Source organism: Zeus faber (genome assembly GCF_960531495.2).
Source record: "Zeus faber genome assembly, chromosome: 2".
Lineage (NCBI taxonomy): Eukaryota > Metazoa > Chordata > Actinopteri > Zeiformes > Zeidae > Zeus > Zeus faber.
The window spans coordinates 11,190,302-11,203,440 of NC_137189.1; the positions used below are offsets into that span (position 1 = coordinate 11,190,302).

The 13,139-nt window shown below is 40.6% G+C and overlaps 3 protein-coding genes across 4 annotated transcripts; 2 read left to right on the forward strand and 1 right to left on the reverse strand.

Moving 5' to 3' along the window:
- Positions 1-2,718: 2,718 nt before the first annotated feature.
- Positions 2,719-4,458, reverse strand: hddc2 (HD domain containing 2). Of its 2 annotated transcripts, none has more exons than XM_079996528.1 (6): positions 4,377-4,458; positions 3,757-3,878; positions 3,437-3,539; positions 3,213-3,281; positions 2,980-3,118; positions 2,719-2,879 (listed from the first exon to the last, which is right to left on the reverse strand). In XM_079996528.1, exons 1-6 carry the CDS (start codon positions 4,449-4,451, stop codon positions 2,734-2,736), a joined length of 654 nt encoding a protein of 217 aa, XP_079852654.1. In that variant the 5' UTR covers positions 4,452-4,458; the 3' UTR covers positions 2,719-2,733. The 2 variants fall into 2 exon arrangements, with proteins under 2 accessions (XP_079852654.1, XP_079852655.1); XM_079996529.1 differs by having other exon boundaries at positions 3,213-3,277; positions 3,433-3,539.
- Positions 4,459-5,462: 1,004 nt separating this feature from the next.
- On the forward strand, positions 5,463-6,356 carry cenpw (centromere protein W). Its single transcript, XM_080022653.1, has 3 exons — positions 5,463-5,618; positions 5,714-5,827; positions 6,154-6,356. Exons 1-3 carry the CDS (start codon positions 5,526-5,528, stop codon positions 6,178-6,180), a joined length of 234 nt encoding a protein of 77 aa, XP_079878779.1. The 5' UTR covers positions 5,463-5,525; the 3' UTR covers positions 6,181-6,356.
- A 3,805-nt stretch (positions 6,357-10,161) lies between these two features.
- LOC307246656 (R-spondin-3-like) lies at positions 10,162-12,871 on the forward strand. The gene is made up of 5 exons (XM_080022642.1): positions 10,162-10,473; positions 10,986-11,177; positions 11,981-12,121; positions 12,358-12,524; positions 12,704-12,871. The coding sequence occupies exons 1-5, from the start codon at positions 10,389-10,391 to the stop codon at positions 12,716-12,718; spliced, it is 600 nt and encodes a 199-aa protein (XP_079878768.1). The 5' UTR covers positions 10,162-10,388; the 3' UTR covers positions 12,719-12,871.
- The last annotated feature ends 268 nt before the right edge of the window (positions 12,872-13,139 follow it).

Here is a 13,139-nt window from a genome sequence, read left to right on the forward strand (position 1 = left end):
ACAAGTCTGGACTCGCCCAAGGGATGTTGTCATAAAATAATCTCTATACTTTATTTAATCTGTGGCTGGATTGTGTTTGATGGCCCGAGATGCAACAGAATGACTGAACGTCACAGGCTCAATGAGGTTCCGTCCTTGATAATGACAGGGAAATTCCATTGCGTAGGGTTTCCACAGGCATGTCTCTGGTATCAGTTTCCTACCGTACTCTCCTAAATCCTTTGCATGATCATGACCAATAGTAGCGAGATCAACAGAAGTATCTGTTGTCTGTGTTGAGATTTACCGTAATCTTGTCACAAATCTCTGCATCTTCCCATTGACGACTTCCAAAGATGGAAAACATAAACTTGCAAATTATGAAATGTAAGCGGTGGGCTGAGGATGTACCATTGACATTCTAGAGAACTTGAAGATTTTCAAAAAGGAATAAGGGCTGATAGACTTGTTAAGGCCAGTCCTCGTTTTGCGGCGTTAGTCCGAAGTTCCTTTTGCAATTTAAAATCCCCTGGCCACCGATGTGGGATCAGCATTGACATTTCTGCACCACTACATAAAGTAAGGGCGTGGAAGCTCGGTGAGGAGATCCCAGATCGTTGGAAAAGTCACAAGTAGTTAAAAGTCTGAATTTATTCTCCATCTGACCATGTTTGTGGCTTAGCGTGCTCTGCCACAAACTCATTGAAAGAGCCTCATATCACAAAGGTGGTGTACTCCGGGCACAAAGGTCAGATTACACATTCATTAACCCTTTTGGACAAACACAGATGGAATCTGTTCTCAAGGGCTTTTCGTTTCTGTTAATGCCCTCTAACCCTGTACCAACAGGACCACCACAGCTTTGCTGCATGATCAATACCCCTTCTTTTTAATACCGAAATTATTAATTGTTTTGGATTAAGGGAAATTGATTTTAAACCTCAATTCAGAGTCAATAAGGTAACTATTTGGTAAAAAAAACAAAAAACCTTTGTGTTCCTTATTAACACTTGAGAGTTGCACTTGGCTGGTTGTACACATGAAAAATAAAATATTATCTACACCTGGACTGACACTTAAGTGTCCCTGAGAAGTGTTTTTTGAGAAGTCGTAGTCGGCCTATGCTACCCACTTTCTTTCTGTACACAAACGGACTGGGCGGTGTTAGGATTTGGAGTTGATCACAGTGGTATGAAGGTTATCTTTGTTGACTTGTAATTACTTGAATGCTGGATCTAATTAACTGCTCTTCACTTACAAAGGGTTTGTTTCAAGATTGTTTGACTACATATATACTTCATGACTTGTGACCAAATGAAGAGAACATTTTTGTGATAACAGAAATCCATCTTTTGTAGCACACGTCTGTTCTACGGCTTTTCCACAGAAATCCCACAAAAATATTAAATTTCAAGGCTTCGGCTTTGACATTCAACTTGGGGCTAATAGTGTGTTGACTATTTAAGACATTAGGGCCAGATTGACATAAGAGCAGATTTCTCTGAAATCATCAAACCTGGCCCAAGCATGCTCAGAAATGTTTTATGCCGAAAATTACAACCAATCCGCAGGCGTAAATGATCAATGCACAGCTACTACAGCAAGGACGGGGGGGGGACATCAATTCAAATTCTGTGTCATTCTTCTTGGAACGGATCTAATGAGACTATTTGAGGGGGTTGACATTTTGCTATAAAGATTACACTTCGACTCAATACTTTTCGACTCTATTTTTTTTCTTTACAAAATGCAATGTATCTGATTGAAGTAACCTGCTTTTAGTAACTTCCTAGTTTTCCATTGTCTCCTCATTTATAAGTATACGAGGTCTGAGTGATACTCACCTTCCATTTAACCAACAAAGTGGACTTTCTTCAAAATTCAAACACTGAAAGCATTTGAGAATATGAAAGTGATAAAAGCTTTTGTCATTGGTATGTGAATTGCCCCATCACTTAATATTCGAAATGAATGGATTGAAAATTTATTTCATTGCAACCTTAACATTTTGACTACTACCAAATGTGGCGCTCAATAAAGAATGTTTTTAATGCTATATTATAACAATTCTTTACTCTTTATCATTAAACTGTGATCTGCGGATTGATTATATAGATGAGAGAGAGAAGTTAAATACCTTTGTTTCTGTGTTTGTCAACTTCAGCCTGCTTCAGGTATTTCTCTTCTCTATCATCTACAGTATATAAATGAAATGTATATCATAATAGAAATGAACATCAGACTAACCTGTTAGAGATATAACCAAACTGTATTTATAGATTAACTGCCAACATTAAAGACTGTTTTTAAACCAAATAGCATGTTTCATGGATCCCCATTTGTGGATCTGACAATACTAAATATTGACAACACTGAAACTACTAAAATTAAATGATCAATTGAATAGTAAAAACATGCCAACCACACATGAAAGGAAAATGAATTTGATTAACATTAAAATAACATGCTTCAAATGTAATGTATTCCTAACAAAAGTGATTCCCCCTTAAATGTCGATGTTATCCAAATCTCAAACTGAGCATAAGTCCATACTTTTCTAATACAAAAAGAACGTAGAAGAGGTGAGGAGCCACAGGGGACGCTGGAGAGGCAGGCCAGTCTGAGTTCTTCACATCTTCCAGACACATCCAGTCCAATACGACCTGGATATGTAATGCATGTGTGCAGATTGTGTTAAACTCCAGCTGTTCAGTCCCTCTGCTCAGGGGGGAGTGGCTTGGGACTGCATTACGGTCAGGAAGCATGTGGCTCTGTAGTTTCTGAATTTGTGCCCTGCGATTTCCCAGAATGCTTTGCCTCATCACCCCTGGTCAAGTGAGTGCTTCTCTCTTCTTTGAGACAGTCGACAAACCGAAGCACATCTGGGTGCTGAAAACGTCCTAATGGAAATAAGAATGATTGGAATGGCAAAAAAAAAGGCTTGGTGTTAAACAAGGACAAGGTAAAGAGAGAAACTCAAACTATGACATGAAGACAAACCATCAGTTGAGTCAAAGAACTCCTGCAGTCTTCCAGGTGTTTCTTCCAGTTGTTCATACTCATGAGCCTGGAGGATCATCTCTAGGAGGTCAAAATCTTTCACCAACCTGGCTTCAGGGCTGCTCTGCTCTTCGTACTCCTACAGACAAGGGACATGAAATAAAAAGTTCAACAGATAGAGTGGTGTGTACAGTAACATGAAATTCATCAAATTAGCAGATACACACTCATACCTCCCAAAGTCCATAAAGCTCAGTTTTGAGCCCCTCTTGCAGCAAACCTGTCATTTGCTTCATAGCTTCCTGGAGCCGAAGGGGAGAGATGAGAAATAAAAAGTACGATACTGAGTTATTCAGAAAGAGAGAGGTGCAGGAGAATGGAGAATGAGAAAAAAGGGAAAAGGAGAAGAGACCTTCACGCATGACATTTTATATTGATAACGTGAGTTATCACTTGCCTTCTCTCGTCTGTGTTTTTCTGCTTTGCTGACATTATCCGCCGGAGCAATATCCCCCACAATGCACTCTGCCATGTCATGAACCAGCGCAAGCTTCATACACCTTATGACAGACAGAAGGTTGTACGGTCACATGAAAAGAGTCAAATCAATAGAAATTTAAACCGACAGAGGAAAAGACGTCCATGTTCCTATTGGCTAGCCACAGGATGGAGAGGATGAGGATACTTCTCTCAGAAACACTTAACATTGTCAAAAACGAGAGCAATAATAACGATGTTTTTCAACTGACATAAGAGTAACCCTACCGTAACACGTACCTTTCCCTGTCGACCGTGGGGTCTGTGATAGTCAGCGCCATTATAGCCATGCGGTACATGTGATCTGAAACGCTTTCTGGCTGCTTCACATCCCTGTATACCCACCCAGTCCGTGGAACCCGCTGGAGGTCGTTCCAAACACACACACAGCAAAAAGGATGGTCAGTGAGAGACAAAACAATACTCGCTGTCAAGTCATAGACGATACTGATGTTAATGATGAATAAATGTGTGTGTGTGTGTGTGTGTGTGGGGAGGGAGGGGGGGGGTTCATTTGAATTGCCACACTACTAGCAATTCTCGGATAATCGATACAGTCTGAATTGTGAACGTTCTGTCATCTCCCTGCCTTTGCTGATTTCACATGACAATTCACCGTAATCCTCGAATGGATAGGCTCTATTTTTTGAGGTTATTCTGTACGCATTTACACTGGGTACTGGGAATGGGTATCACTTTACACTATCGGGGCAAACGTCGAAATATTGGTTGTGTAACTATGTAAACAACTCTCGCAAAAATACAATTGGATCTAGAACTAGCAAACAGAGTCTTGGACAAAAATGATTGTCTAAGCCTCGTGGCGTACTGATTACAACGCATTTCGGTGAAAGTCTTACTTTAAGTTGTCCGATAAGTTTCATAAACTGCAGCACGTTACTCATGCTTTCGGCGTTTCTCCCGGGCGCCGCCATTGTTGTGGATACATGACCCGGAAGTAGAAAGCTCGACCCCTTCCGCTGGGAAATGTAATGACATCATCGAAGCGCTGGGGTGCAGAGGCGCTTCAATTTCTATCCATCTATCTGTCTGTCTGTCTGTCTGTCTGTCTATCTATCTATCTATCTATCTATCTATCTATCTATCTATCTATCTATCTATCTATCTATCTGTCTGTCTGTCTGTCTGTCTATCTATCTATCTATCTATCTATCTATCTATCTATCTATCTATCTATCTATCTGTCTGTCTGTCTATCAATCTATCTATCTATCTATCTATCTATCTATCTATCTATCTGTCTGTCTGTCTGTCTGTCTGTCTATCTATCTATATATCTATCTATCTATCTATCTATCTATCTATCTGTCTGTCTGTCTATCATCTATCTATCTATCTATCTATCTATCTATCTTTCTATCTATCTATCTATCTATCTATCTATCTATCTATCTATCTATCTATCTGTCTGTCTGTCTGTCTGTCTGTCTGCCTGTCTGTCTGTCTGTCTGTCTATCTGTCTATCTGTGTCTATATATATATATATTCAAGAGGTTTAATTGTATATGTGACAACTTAAATTATTAGTTTTATTGTATGTTGCCAATTCTTCTATTTCTTTTAGTCAATAAGTTGTATTTTTTATTTCGAGGTTTATTGTATATTTGACAATCTTTTTTTTTTTTTACTTTGTCTCTATGTGGTTAAATATGCTTGTCATAAAATAAAATCCAATATTTTATATATGTCATTATACGTATAATAACCCTTAAGCGCAGCAGCATCTATTATTTGGATTAAAACATGTATCTAATGATCAAACACGGCGTGTTTAAATACGTTAATAAACTGCTAGAGCATAGTGACGTCCGAGCATTACGTTTCTTCTATTTTCGGTCGTCGCGCGATGACGTAATATTTATGCGCCCGTCGGTAGCGACGCGCGAGATTCAAAAGACCAAAACAACGAACGCAGCAGCCTCGTACGCGTCGTGGGGTCGGCAGGGTTGTCATGTGGAGTTGTCGAATTGTGTTGCGGAGCTGCTGAAATGGCGACCACGGTGCCCAGAAACAAATTGAAAGCCATATTGAAAAACAAAACAAAGACTCAGGTTAAGACCAAACCCGCGGCGGATGCACTGGTGAGTGACGAACGAAGAAAACAATGCTAGTTAGCGGCCGGCTAATGGGCCGTGTGGCTAGCTAACGCAGCTGAGCGTGTGATCCCGTTCCCCAGCTGGAGCTCGCCGTGCAGCTGTTCCTGAGAAGCGTTGCAGTGGAAGCGAGAATTAACGCGTTTGAAGACAGATCAGCCACGACCAGAGCGTGCCACGTCAAAGCGGCCGCCAAGGTAAGATGCGATGGTCACGACGAACCACGCTGCAAACCTCGAATCTTGAAGTCATTTTGGTAGTAAACTAAAGCTAGTGGACTGGCGGGGAAGGTCATACTGTCTTGCATAACAAGGGCAATGGACTTTAAATTCGATGCTTGTAATGACAACGAAGCAGGGATGGCATGTTCTTGGAAACCAAGAAGACACGTTTTAGTTTTGGGTTTCTGATCCGGAGATAAGCTATTTCTATCTTGCTTTTGATTTATCCAGCTAATGGCCATTTCTTGATGTTGGAATGTCACGGCTGCTTTATTCTAATTTATTCTTCTCGTTCTTTATAGAATGTGTTGAAAAAATCAAGAGGATGAAGCCAACGACAATGATCATAAGGACTGGTGTATAGCTTTTATATCAGATGTTTAGGCTTGAATTTGTTTTGTATTTCTTTGTCGTTGTGCCAACAGCTATAGAGCGGTTTGTCTTAAAAACATTTTCTGCAAACTGCTGTTTTTAATTATAGACAGCTCATAAACCTATAGACATACATATAGCTCATATCTATATGTTGCTTGAAATAAACGATTAAACTTTATATAACGCCTCCAAAAACAACACACAAGTCGGTGTTTTCTTCCATACTAAGACTATTACACAAATTTGTGACTTTGACAATGTGTTAATCTTCTTAGCCCCAATTGTGCAAAACAAACAATATGGAAAACTGTGTTGCAAAGATCTGTGGATCACCACGTAATGGGGGTGGTTCTATTATGTTTTGTGTCAAGTTGATTATTGTGATGAAAATTGTTGTTGTGGTTAAACGTCTGTATGATCTGGAAATATTGTGTATTTTAAAAAATATATATTTGCATTTTGACTAATGCTCAAAGAAACCCACGTTGAATCTTTATATGTATGTATTTGTGTCTGGGCGAAGTGCATAAGAAAGAAACTAATTAGGAAGAAAGACAATGCAGGTAAGAAAAGTTTGCACATAGGTATATTTTATTTTGATTTTGTGCATTTTGGGTGTCATGATAGTAAAATCCAAGATTCCATTGAAATAAGTAATACGCTACCCATAAGAAATAATAATACGCTGAGGAACACTTATTCTTACTGTTTTTAATTGATTTCATTCTTTTAATTATTTTATTCGGCTGCGTAAATGCATTTTGCTTTGCTTTTATTGTCACTCTTGTGGCCTTTTTACGTGGCAATTCAGCATTTGGGCTGTAGCCCTTCAAACTCACTGAATCTAAAGAGCTAAGATCAAGATGTTTCAAGGGAACAAATGAGGAAAAACTCATACGTACTAGACATAAATTTAACGGCACAATTGCTCTGCCTGAATTTGTGTGCAAGACATGAGGAAAATGTGAAAAGAAAACCAACTGAAGTCCTCCGTCTCATCCATATGGTTTAGATTTACCCTCCACGTTCCTTCTAGATCCTTCCTTGTCCTTCCTCTATTGCTCATACTTCAATCTTCTCTGTCTTGTAGGAACTTCACCTTCCTCACTGTTATTATCTTAGTGATCACAGCAAAGTCCTGTTTATGTTCGGTTACCATGGGAAGACGGGGCACTAGGTTTGTAGCGCCCACATGTTAACCCTTCATGCTGATATTTCTGCTTTTCTTTCACTTAAGTTCCAATGATGGATCACATATTAACACAATGTTTCGATAAATCCTTCTATCATCCTAATTATTAGAGTACAACTTGTTTACCTTTACTCAAATATTCAACTAGCCTTGCTTTGCCAGTCTGTTACTGGGTTGTTATCTCTGGTTGTTTCTCAATACCAAGTACGTGAAGTCCAGACTTGCGGACTTGGTAGTTCAGACTTGGCAAGTCCGACTCGGGAGTACAGACTCCCGGGGACCATTGCCATTACCACTGCTTGGTGCGAAATGCATTCTGGGATACTTGGCTGTCCCAAGTCCACACAAGTCACCACCGATGCATCCTCGATAAAATGGGCGGAGCAAGTCCACAAAAAGTGTCTTTCCCCGGCGTATGACTTTTACCTGCAGTTTCACCTTCCATTGTGGAATACAGAGCGGAATATCATCGGCATATTGTTAGATTTTGACATTGAAATGTCTGCGAAAGTCTTACGTTTTGACCGGGCATGCACTACTCTAACTATAAAGGCAGGAATCTCTGTATGTATGTCCTGAGATTATTATTATTTGTGACATCATCCACTTCCACTAAGAGAAGTGATTTGTGACATCCAAAATGTGAAGCACGAGATGCACGCCCGGCAAGCGACGCTGCACTTTCATTGTCACATGCCAGCGCGAGGAGGAGACCCCTGCATGGTAAGCCGAGCGCCGGGCAGTCCACATAAACGCAACTAAATCGTTGCCTGAAGAAACCTGGACTTGGCTGATCCTCCCGAAGTTCTAATATGCCTGTATTTCCAAATTTGGTGCTGAGTTTATATGGCAAAGTTATCCTTACATTCTGTTAAACTGCAATTTTGATGGCATGCATTGGAAGGAAGTTGTATGTTGTCTGTATGTCCTTTGTTTATCTTGACAACCATTCATTCGATCTATTTCACACTTGGCGGGTGTATCAGTGGGGAACCAAGGACGTGCAGTGTCGAATTTGGTGCAATTTGGACATGCAGCAAGTCTTATATCAATGAACTTATTAACTATATGTATGAAAGTATGTGTATATAAATATATACATATATGTGATTAAACCATTTTGTGTCTGGACACGTTACGGAAATGATTTATTTGATTAAAAAAAAACAACCTAAAATATAATAGTTAAAAATTACTATGTGAGCAATATGGTTGGCATTGTGTACTTTTTTAAAACGAATTACTTCACATTCCCTGTGAATACTGTATGTCAATTAATTTTGAACATGTTCATGTGATTGACTCAACACGGCGCCTGCTGACAATCTGGGCCCTTACTCCTCCCAGGCCCCGCCCGTCTGGCAGGCACTTCCAGCCCTTTCTGCCGCAAATAAATCACGTGCGGTGTGCGAGGGCCCTGCTGATTCCACTTTTGACATTTTTCCAGATGATACAGGAACAGAGAAGTTGTTGAACGGGCAGCCCTGGTTTGTCAGGAGATGTTTTCATTTTTGTGTCCAGAGTGCTTGGTTTTTCATCACGTCACCTCCCGACGCATCTGTTTCACCGTGAAACAAATGAAAAAAGGCCGATTCAAAAGCAATTTTTTTTTTGTGTCTATATTTCTTCCAGAAAATATATAGACTTGCCCTCGATAACGAAGTGAATTGAATTTTTGTTGTCAAATTCCAAGAAAACTTCTCAGCCGCATCGTGAGAACTCCTGGGCTGGAATTCTTATCTGACACTTGCTTTGGGGAAGTTTGAGGAACCGCCACGTTCCAAAAACAGAAGATAAAGCACCGTGAGATCTCAGACACCGGGTTACTTCAAGACACTTCTGCCGTTGAACTTTTCATTGGAATGTTTTGAAATCATGAGCCCTTTGGATGTTATTTGTAGAAAACCGTCTTTATCGATGATGCACGGCACCCAAACACATGGCTTAAATTGAAGTTAATGTTAAAAATGAGAAACAGCAGGATGGTTTTATTTTTTGTGTGTTTTTTTTGACAGTGGATTTGTTTTTCTCGCCTCTCTATCGTCATGATTCAATCTGGCCGTTACACTTTGAAGCGCTGGCGTTTCTAAAGTGATGAAATGACTCACAAACATAGTTATGCTTGTCTGTTTTAAGCAGAACCAAATGAGATTTTATTCAGTATTCATAGTCACACGCTCACACTCTTTTCATTAGGTTGAGCCGGCTGAGATGGACCGGCTGATAATGACATGGATATTGGATATTGGTCTATCAGCGGTCTGCAATATGGTGATAACCCTGATACACAAATCAAATACAAAACACACAGAGAAGAATGTAAGATGCTTACCACAGAGAAACCCCGAGGCTTTGTCAACCATTATGTTCTATTGGTCCCTACAGTGTATTGTGTTCAGTAAGTAGAACCTTACGTTTAGGTTTGAGAATTGCTTTTGGTCGTGAAGAAGTGGTTTTCATACATTCCTGGGGGAAATAAACTTAGTTCCATTGTTAACAGCTCTGAAAAAAAGAATAGTCTAGCATTATATAAATACAGAAGCAGATGTGACTTTCAAGCGAGGCCATTTTTCAGTCATTTGACAGTTATATTATATATTACAACAAAGTCCCGTTCTGTGGGCTATGATGCATCAAGAGGAGGATCCAGAGGCAAGAGGGCTTCAAACAGAGCAGTGAGAGGTGTGTCCAGGAGGGTAATGCTTGTCTCACCATCAAACTCTCTCTTTCATGTTAAGATCTGTCAACAAACGTCCATTAGATGCTTAGAAGCTCCAGAAAACCTCCGTCACTGACCGTTCTCTTGGTTCTGCCAAAGCCGGTGTCTCCACATTGGGTGCACAGACACTGAGTGGAACATTTAAGGGACTTCCATTTCGTCGCTATGGGAGTCGCGATTCTGCGCAAGGTGGAAACGTCTGGATGAAGAAATTTAAAAAAAACTTGAGTGCATTGCGGTACTGAGGGAAAATGCGAATACCGTTATTCTTTTGGATGCTGCACTTCATGGAGCTCACAAAATCATACGATCACACAAAGATCCTGCGTCAAAGACGTGAGTATTTCCAATAACTAATTTTGTTATTAAACAGCATATATGGAATGCACTTGATTATGACTTTATTTTTCTTAGTAAGAGACTGAAATCAGCACACGGTCACTACATATGAAGAACATGAGAGCGTTCTTTTGGCTCTCAGGGAAATATGTGTTCAAATATTTGAATGGGTTATGCAGACATTAAATTGTTAAGAATGAAAAAGAATCTTTAATTGTCACACAGCACACCACACAACAACGCTCATGCCTTGGCTCTTGAGGATTGACATTCTTGTCAGAACTATAAAAGCATTCAGTGAGTTATTGCCTGAAAGGTGTTCGATTGACTCATTTAACCATTGTGAGCTTGGAGTCAAGCATCAAAGTCTTTGAAATCTGGAAAAATAATAGAATAAACCGACTTTTGCCATCACACTCACACCCATGCAGGGTTGCAAACACACACACACACACACACACACACACACCAATAAACACTTACTTAAATGCCCTTTTATTTGATGGCAGGTAACTCAGCTGTGGGCAGACTGTGTCAGATGGGGTGTGTGGGCTGCTCTGCGCTGAATGGCTGTGTGTCCTGTAAGCCCCGCCTCTTCCTGTACCTGGAGCCCGACGGAATGAGGCAGAGAGGGGTCTGTCTGTACTCGTGTCCCCGTGGACACTATGGCGTGCGCTCTCTGCACGTCAACACCTGCATCAGTACGTACCACCGACTCCGCAGGGACACTGGAAAAATGTGGTCGTTATCTAAAATGACCGGTCATAAAAGCGAGGCAATAATCAGGGCCCGACACTAGCCTCTAGGAGTGGTTGCCAAGACGGCAACTATGCATCACCTTTTGGTTGCTGAGATTGACAAAATGGTTGCCAAATTATTTTTTATTATAAACCCTTATCAGCCCCAGTTTGAGGAAATTCGCAATTTCTCTGCATTTCCCCATCCTAGTATCTGACGTATCTAGGAGCAGTGGGCTGCCATGTAGAGGCGTCTGGGGAGCAGTTAGGGGTTAAGTGTCTTGCTCAAGGACACATCAGCATGTTACCAGGAGGAGCGTGGGATCGAGCCAGCAACCTTCTGCTTACTAGACGACCCGCTACTGCCCCCTGAATTAGATTAAATCCTGTATGATTATTTCAGTATTCTGACTTGTTCCACCGTTTTTGACAGCGTAAATCATTGCGTCGGGATAACTCATTTTCCTTGGAGGAAGCTTCTTAATATGCAGAGGTACACCACCTTTATTACTACTTTATAACATATGAAAACATCACGTGAGACAGTGGCAAAGGCCCAAATCTGGTCGCCCACCAAAATGGCGAAACAAGAGAATATTGCAACATGGATTATAATGATATAGGCTCGCTATCACTCAATTATCAAATGATTAAAATGCAGCAACCATTTTCTCAGTCCTGGCAACCAAGCGCTGATGGTGGTTCATGGTTGCCAACTTGGCTACCACTTCTAAAAGTGTAGACCGCCGTTTTCCCACTGTTTGCAGGGTGCAGGGAGCATTGTGCGTCGTGCTTCAGCGGGACTTTCTGCACACACTGCTCTCCCGGACACTTTCTGTTCCGGGGCAGATGTGAAGACAGCTGTCCACGCGGCCTGACACCAAATCCTGCACTGCGAGAGTGCACAGGTGGGTAAACTAACCTGGTGCTCTTCATGCACACTGTACGTTTGTGCATTCACCACCAAAAACTAAATTTCACATTATGTTGATGAGAGGTGGAGTGTTGTCTGAACCTGTAATGTACCGATGCATACATGCATACTCTTCTCAACATTTGATTGAATTTGTATTTTCAATATGACTTTCCTCTTATTTGTTGCCTGTTTCTTTTGTATCTTTATATTGAGGGCACTGTGAAGTAGGGGAGTGTGGTTCATGTGGTCAAAGGAAGAACACTCATTCCTCCCAGAAGAGGAGACACGCGCGTGCAAAGTCCCCCCGTCCCCGCATCCTGTCTGTGGATACTCCCCGTGCACGCGATTCAGAGACGAGAAAGTCAAGAAAATCCGCAAAAAGCAGAATCATCCAAGTAATTACAATAAATACCATGATAAAATATTTTCACTTTTGGTGACAGTCATTCATTCATGCAGGCTGGGAATATAGGAAGGCAATGGTCATATTTGCTCTCTTACCTCTATATAAATATTCAATATTCAAATCGAATTTTGTGTCTGATCCAATCTCTTTTTTTTTCCTGTGTTCTAGGAAGATCGCAGTTGAACAGAGGATGGCGAAAATATGTTAAAAACATTTAAGGACACCTCAGTAACATCCATCTACATCGAAAATATAAAGCTCACGGACCAGGACATGGAGTCAAAACACCTTCACCTCAAATGTTGACACATATCAAAAATAATTAAAATGTACAGTAGCCCGGTCAATTGATCAGTTCATTTGTTGACAAAGTTGCTTAAATGTGATTATTAAAATATCATTATGCAGTCAAGATGAGTGTTGTAATGCAAATGATGCTATAAACCAATACCAACTAATTCATTTCATTGAAGAAAATGACATTGAAGTGAATTATGGAAATAGCTGTCACAAACACTCACTCCTCATATTCCGGATGAGATGAGTTACAATGACATGGATTCAAGTTCAAGTTCAAGAGGATATTTGTCACATACATACGGTC

Coding starts and splice junctions, on each gene's coding strand:
- hddc2 (XM_079996528.1), bottom strand. CDS start 4,451: ATGGCGGCGCCCGGGAGAAACGCCGAAAGCATGAGTAACGTGCTGCAG. Junction 3,879..4,376: donor AACTTATCGGACAACTTAAA/GTAAGACTTTCA, acceptor AACGACCTCCAG/CGGGTTCCACGGACTGGGTG. Junction 3,282..3,436: donor AAAAACACAGACGAGAGAAG/GCAAGTGATAAC, acceptor CTTCGGCTCCAG/GAAGCTATGAAGCAAATGAC.
- cenpw (XM_080022653.1), top strand. CDS start 5,526: ATGGCGACCACGGTGCCCAGAAACAAATTGAAAGCCATATTGAAAAAC. Junction 5,619..5,713: donor AACCCGCGGCGGATGCACTG/GTGAGTGACGAA, acceptor CCCGTTCCCCAG/CTGGAGCTCGCCGTGCAGCT. Junction 5,828..6,153: donor ACGTCAAAGCGGCCGCCAAG/GTAAGATGCGAT, acceptor CGTTCTTTATAG/AATGTGTTGAAAAAATCAAG.
- LOC307246656 (XM_080022642.1), top strand. CDS start 10,389: ATGCGAATACCGTTATTCTTTTGGATGCTGCACTTCATGGAGCTCACA. Junction 10,474..10,985: donor AAAGATCCTGCGTCAAAGAC/GTGAGTATTTCC, acceptor ATTTGATGGCAG/GTAACTCAGCTGTGGGCAGA. Junction 12,122..12,357: donor TGCACTGCGAGAGTGCACAG/GTGGGTAAACTA, acceptor ACTGTGAAGTAG/GGGAGTGTGGTTCATGTGGT.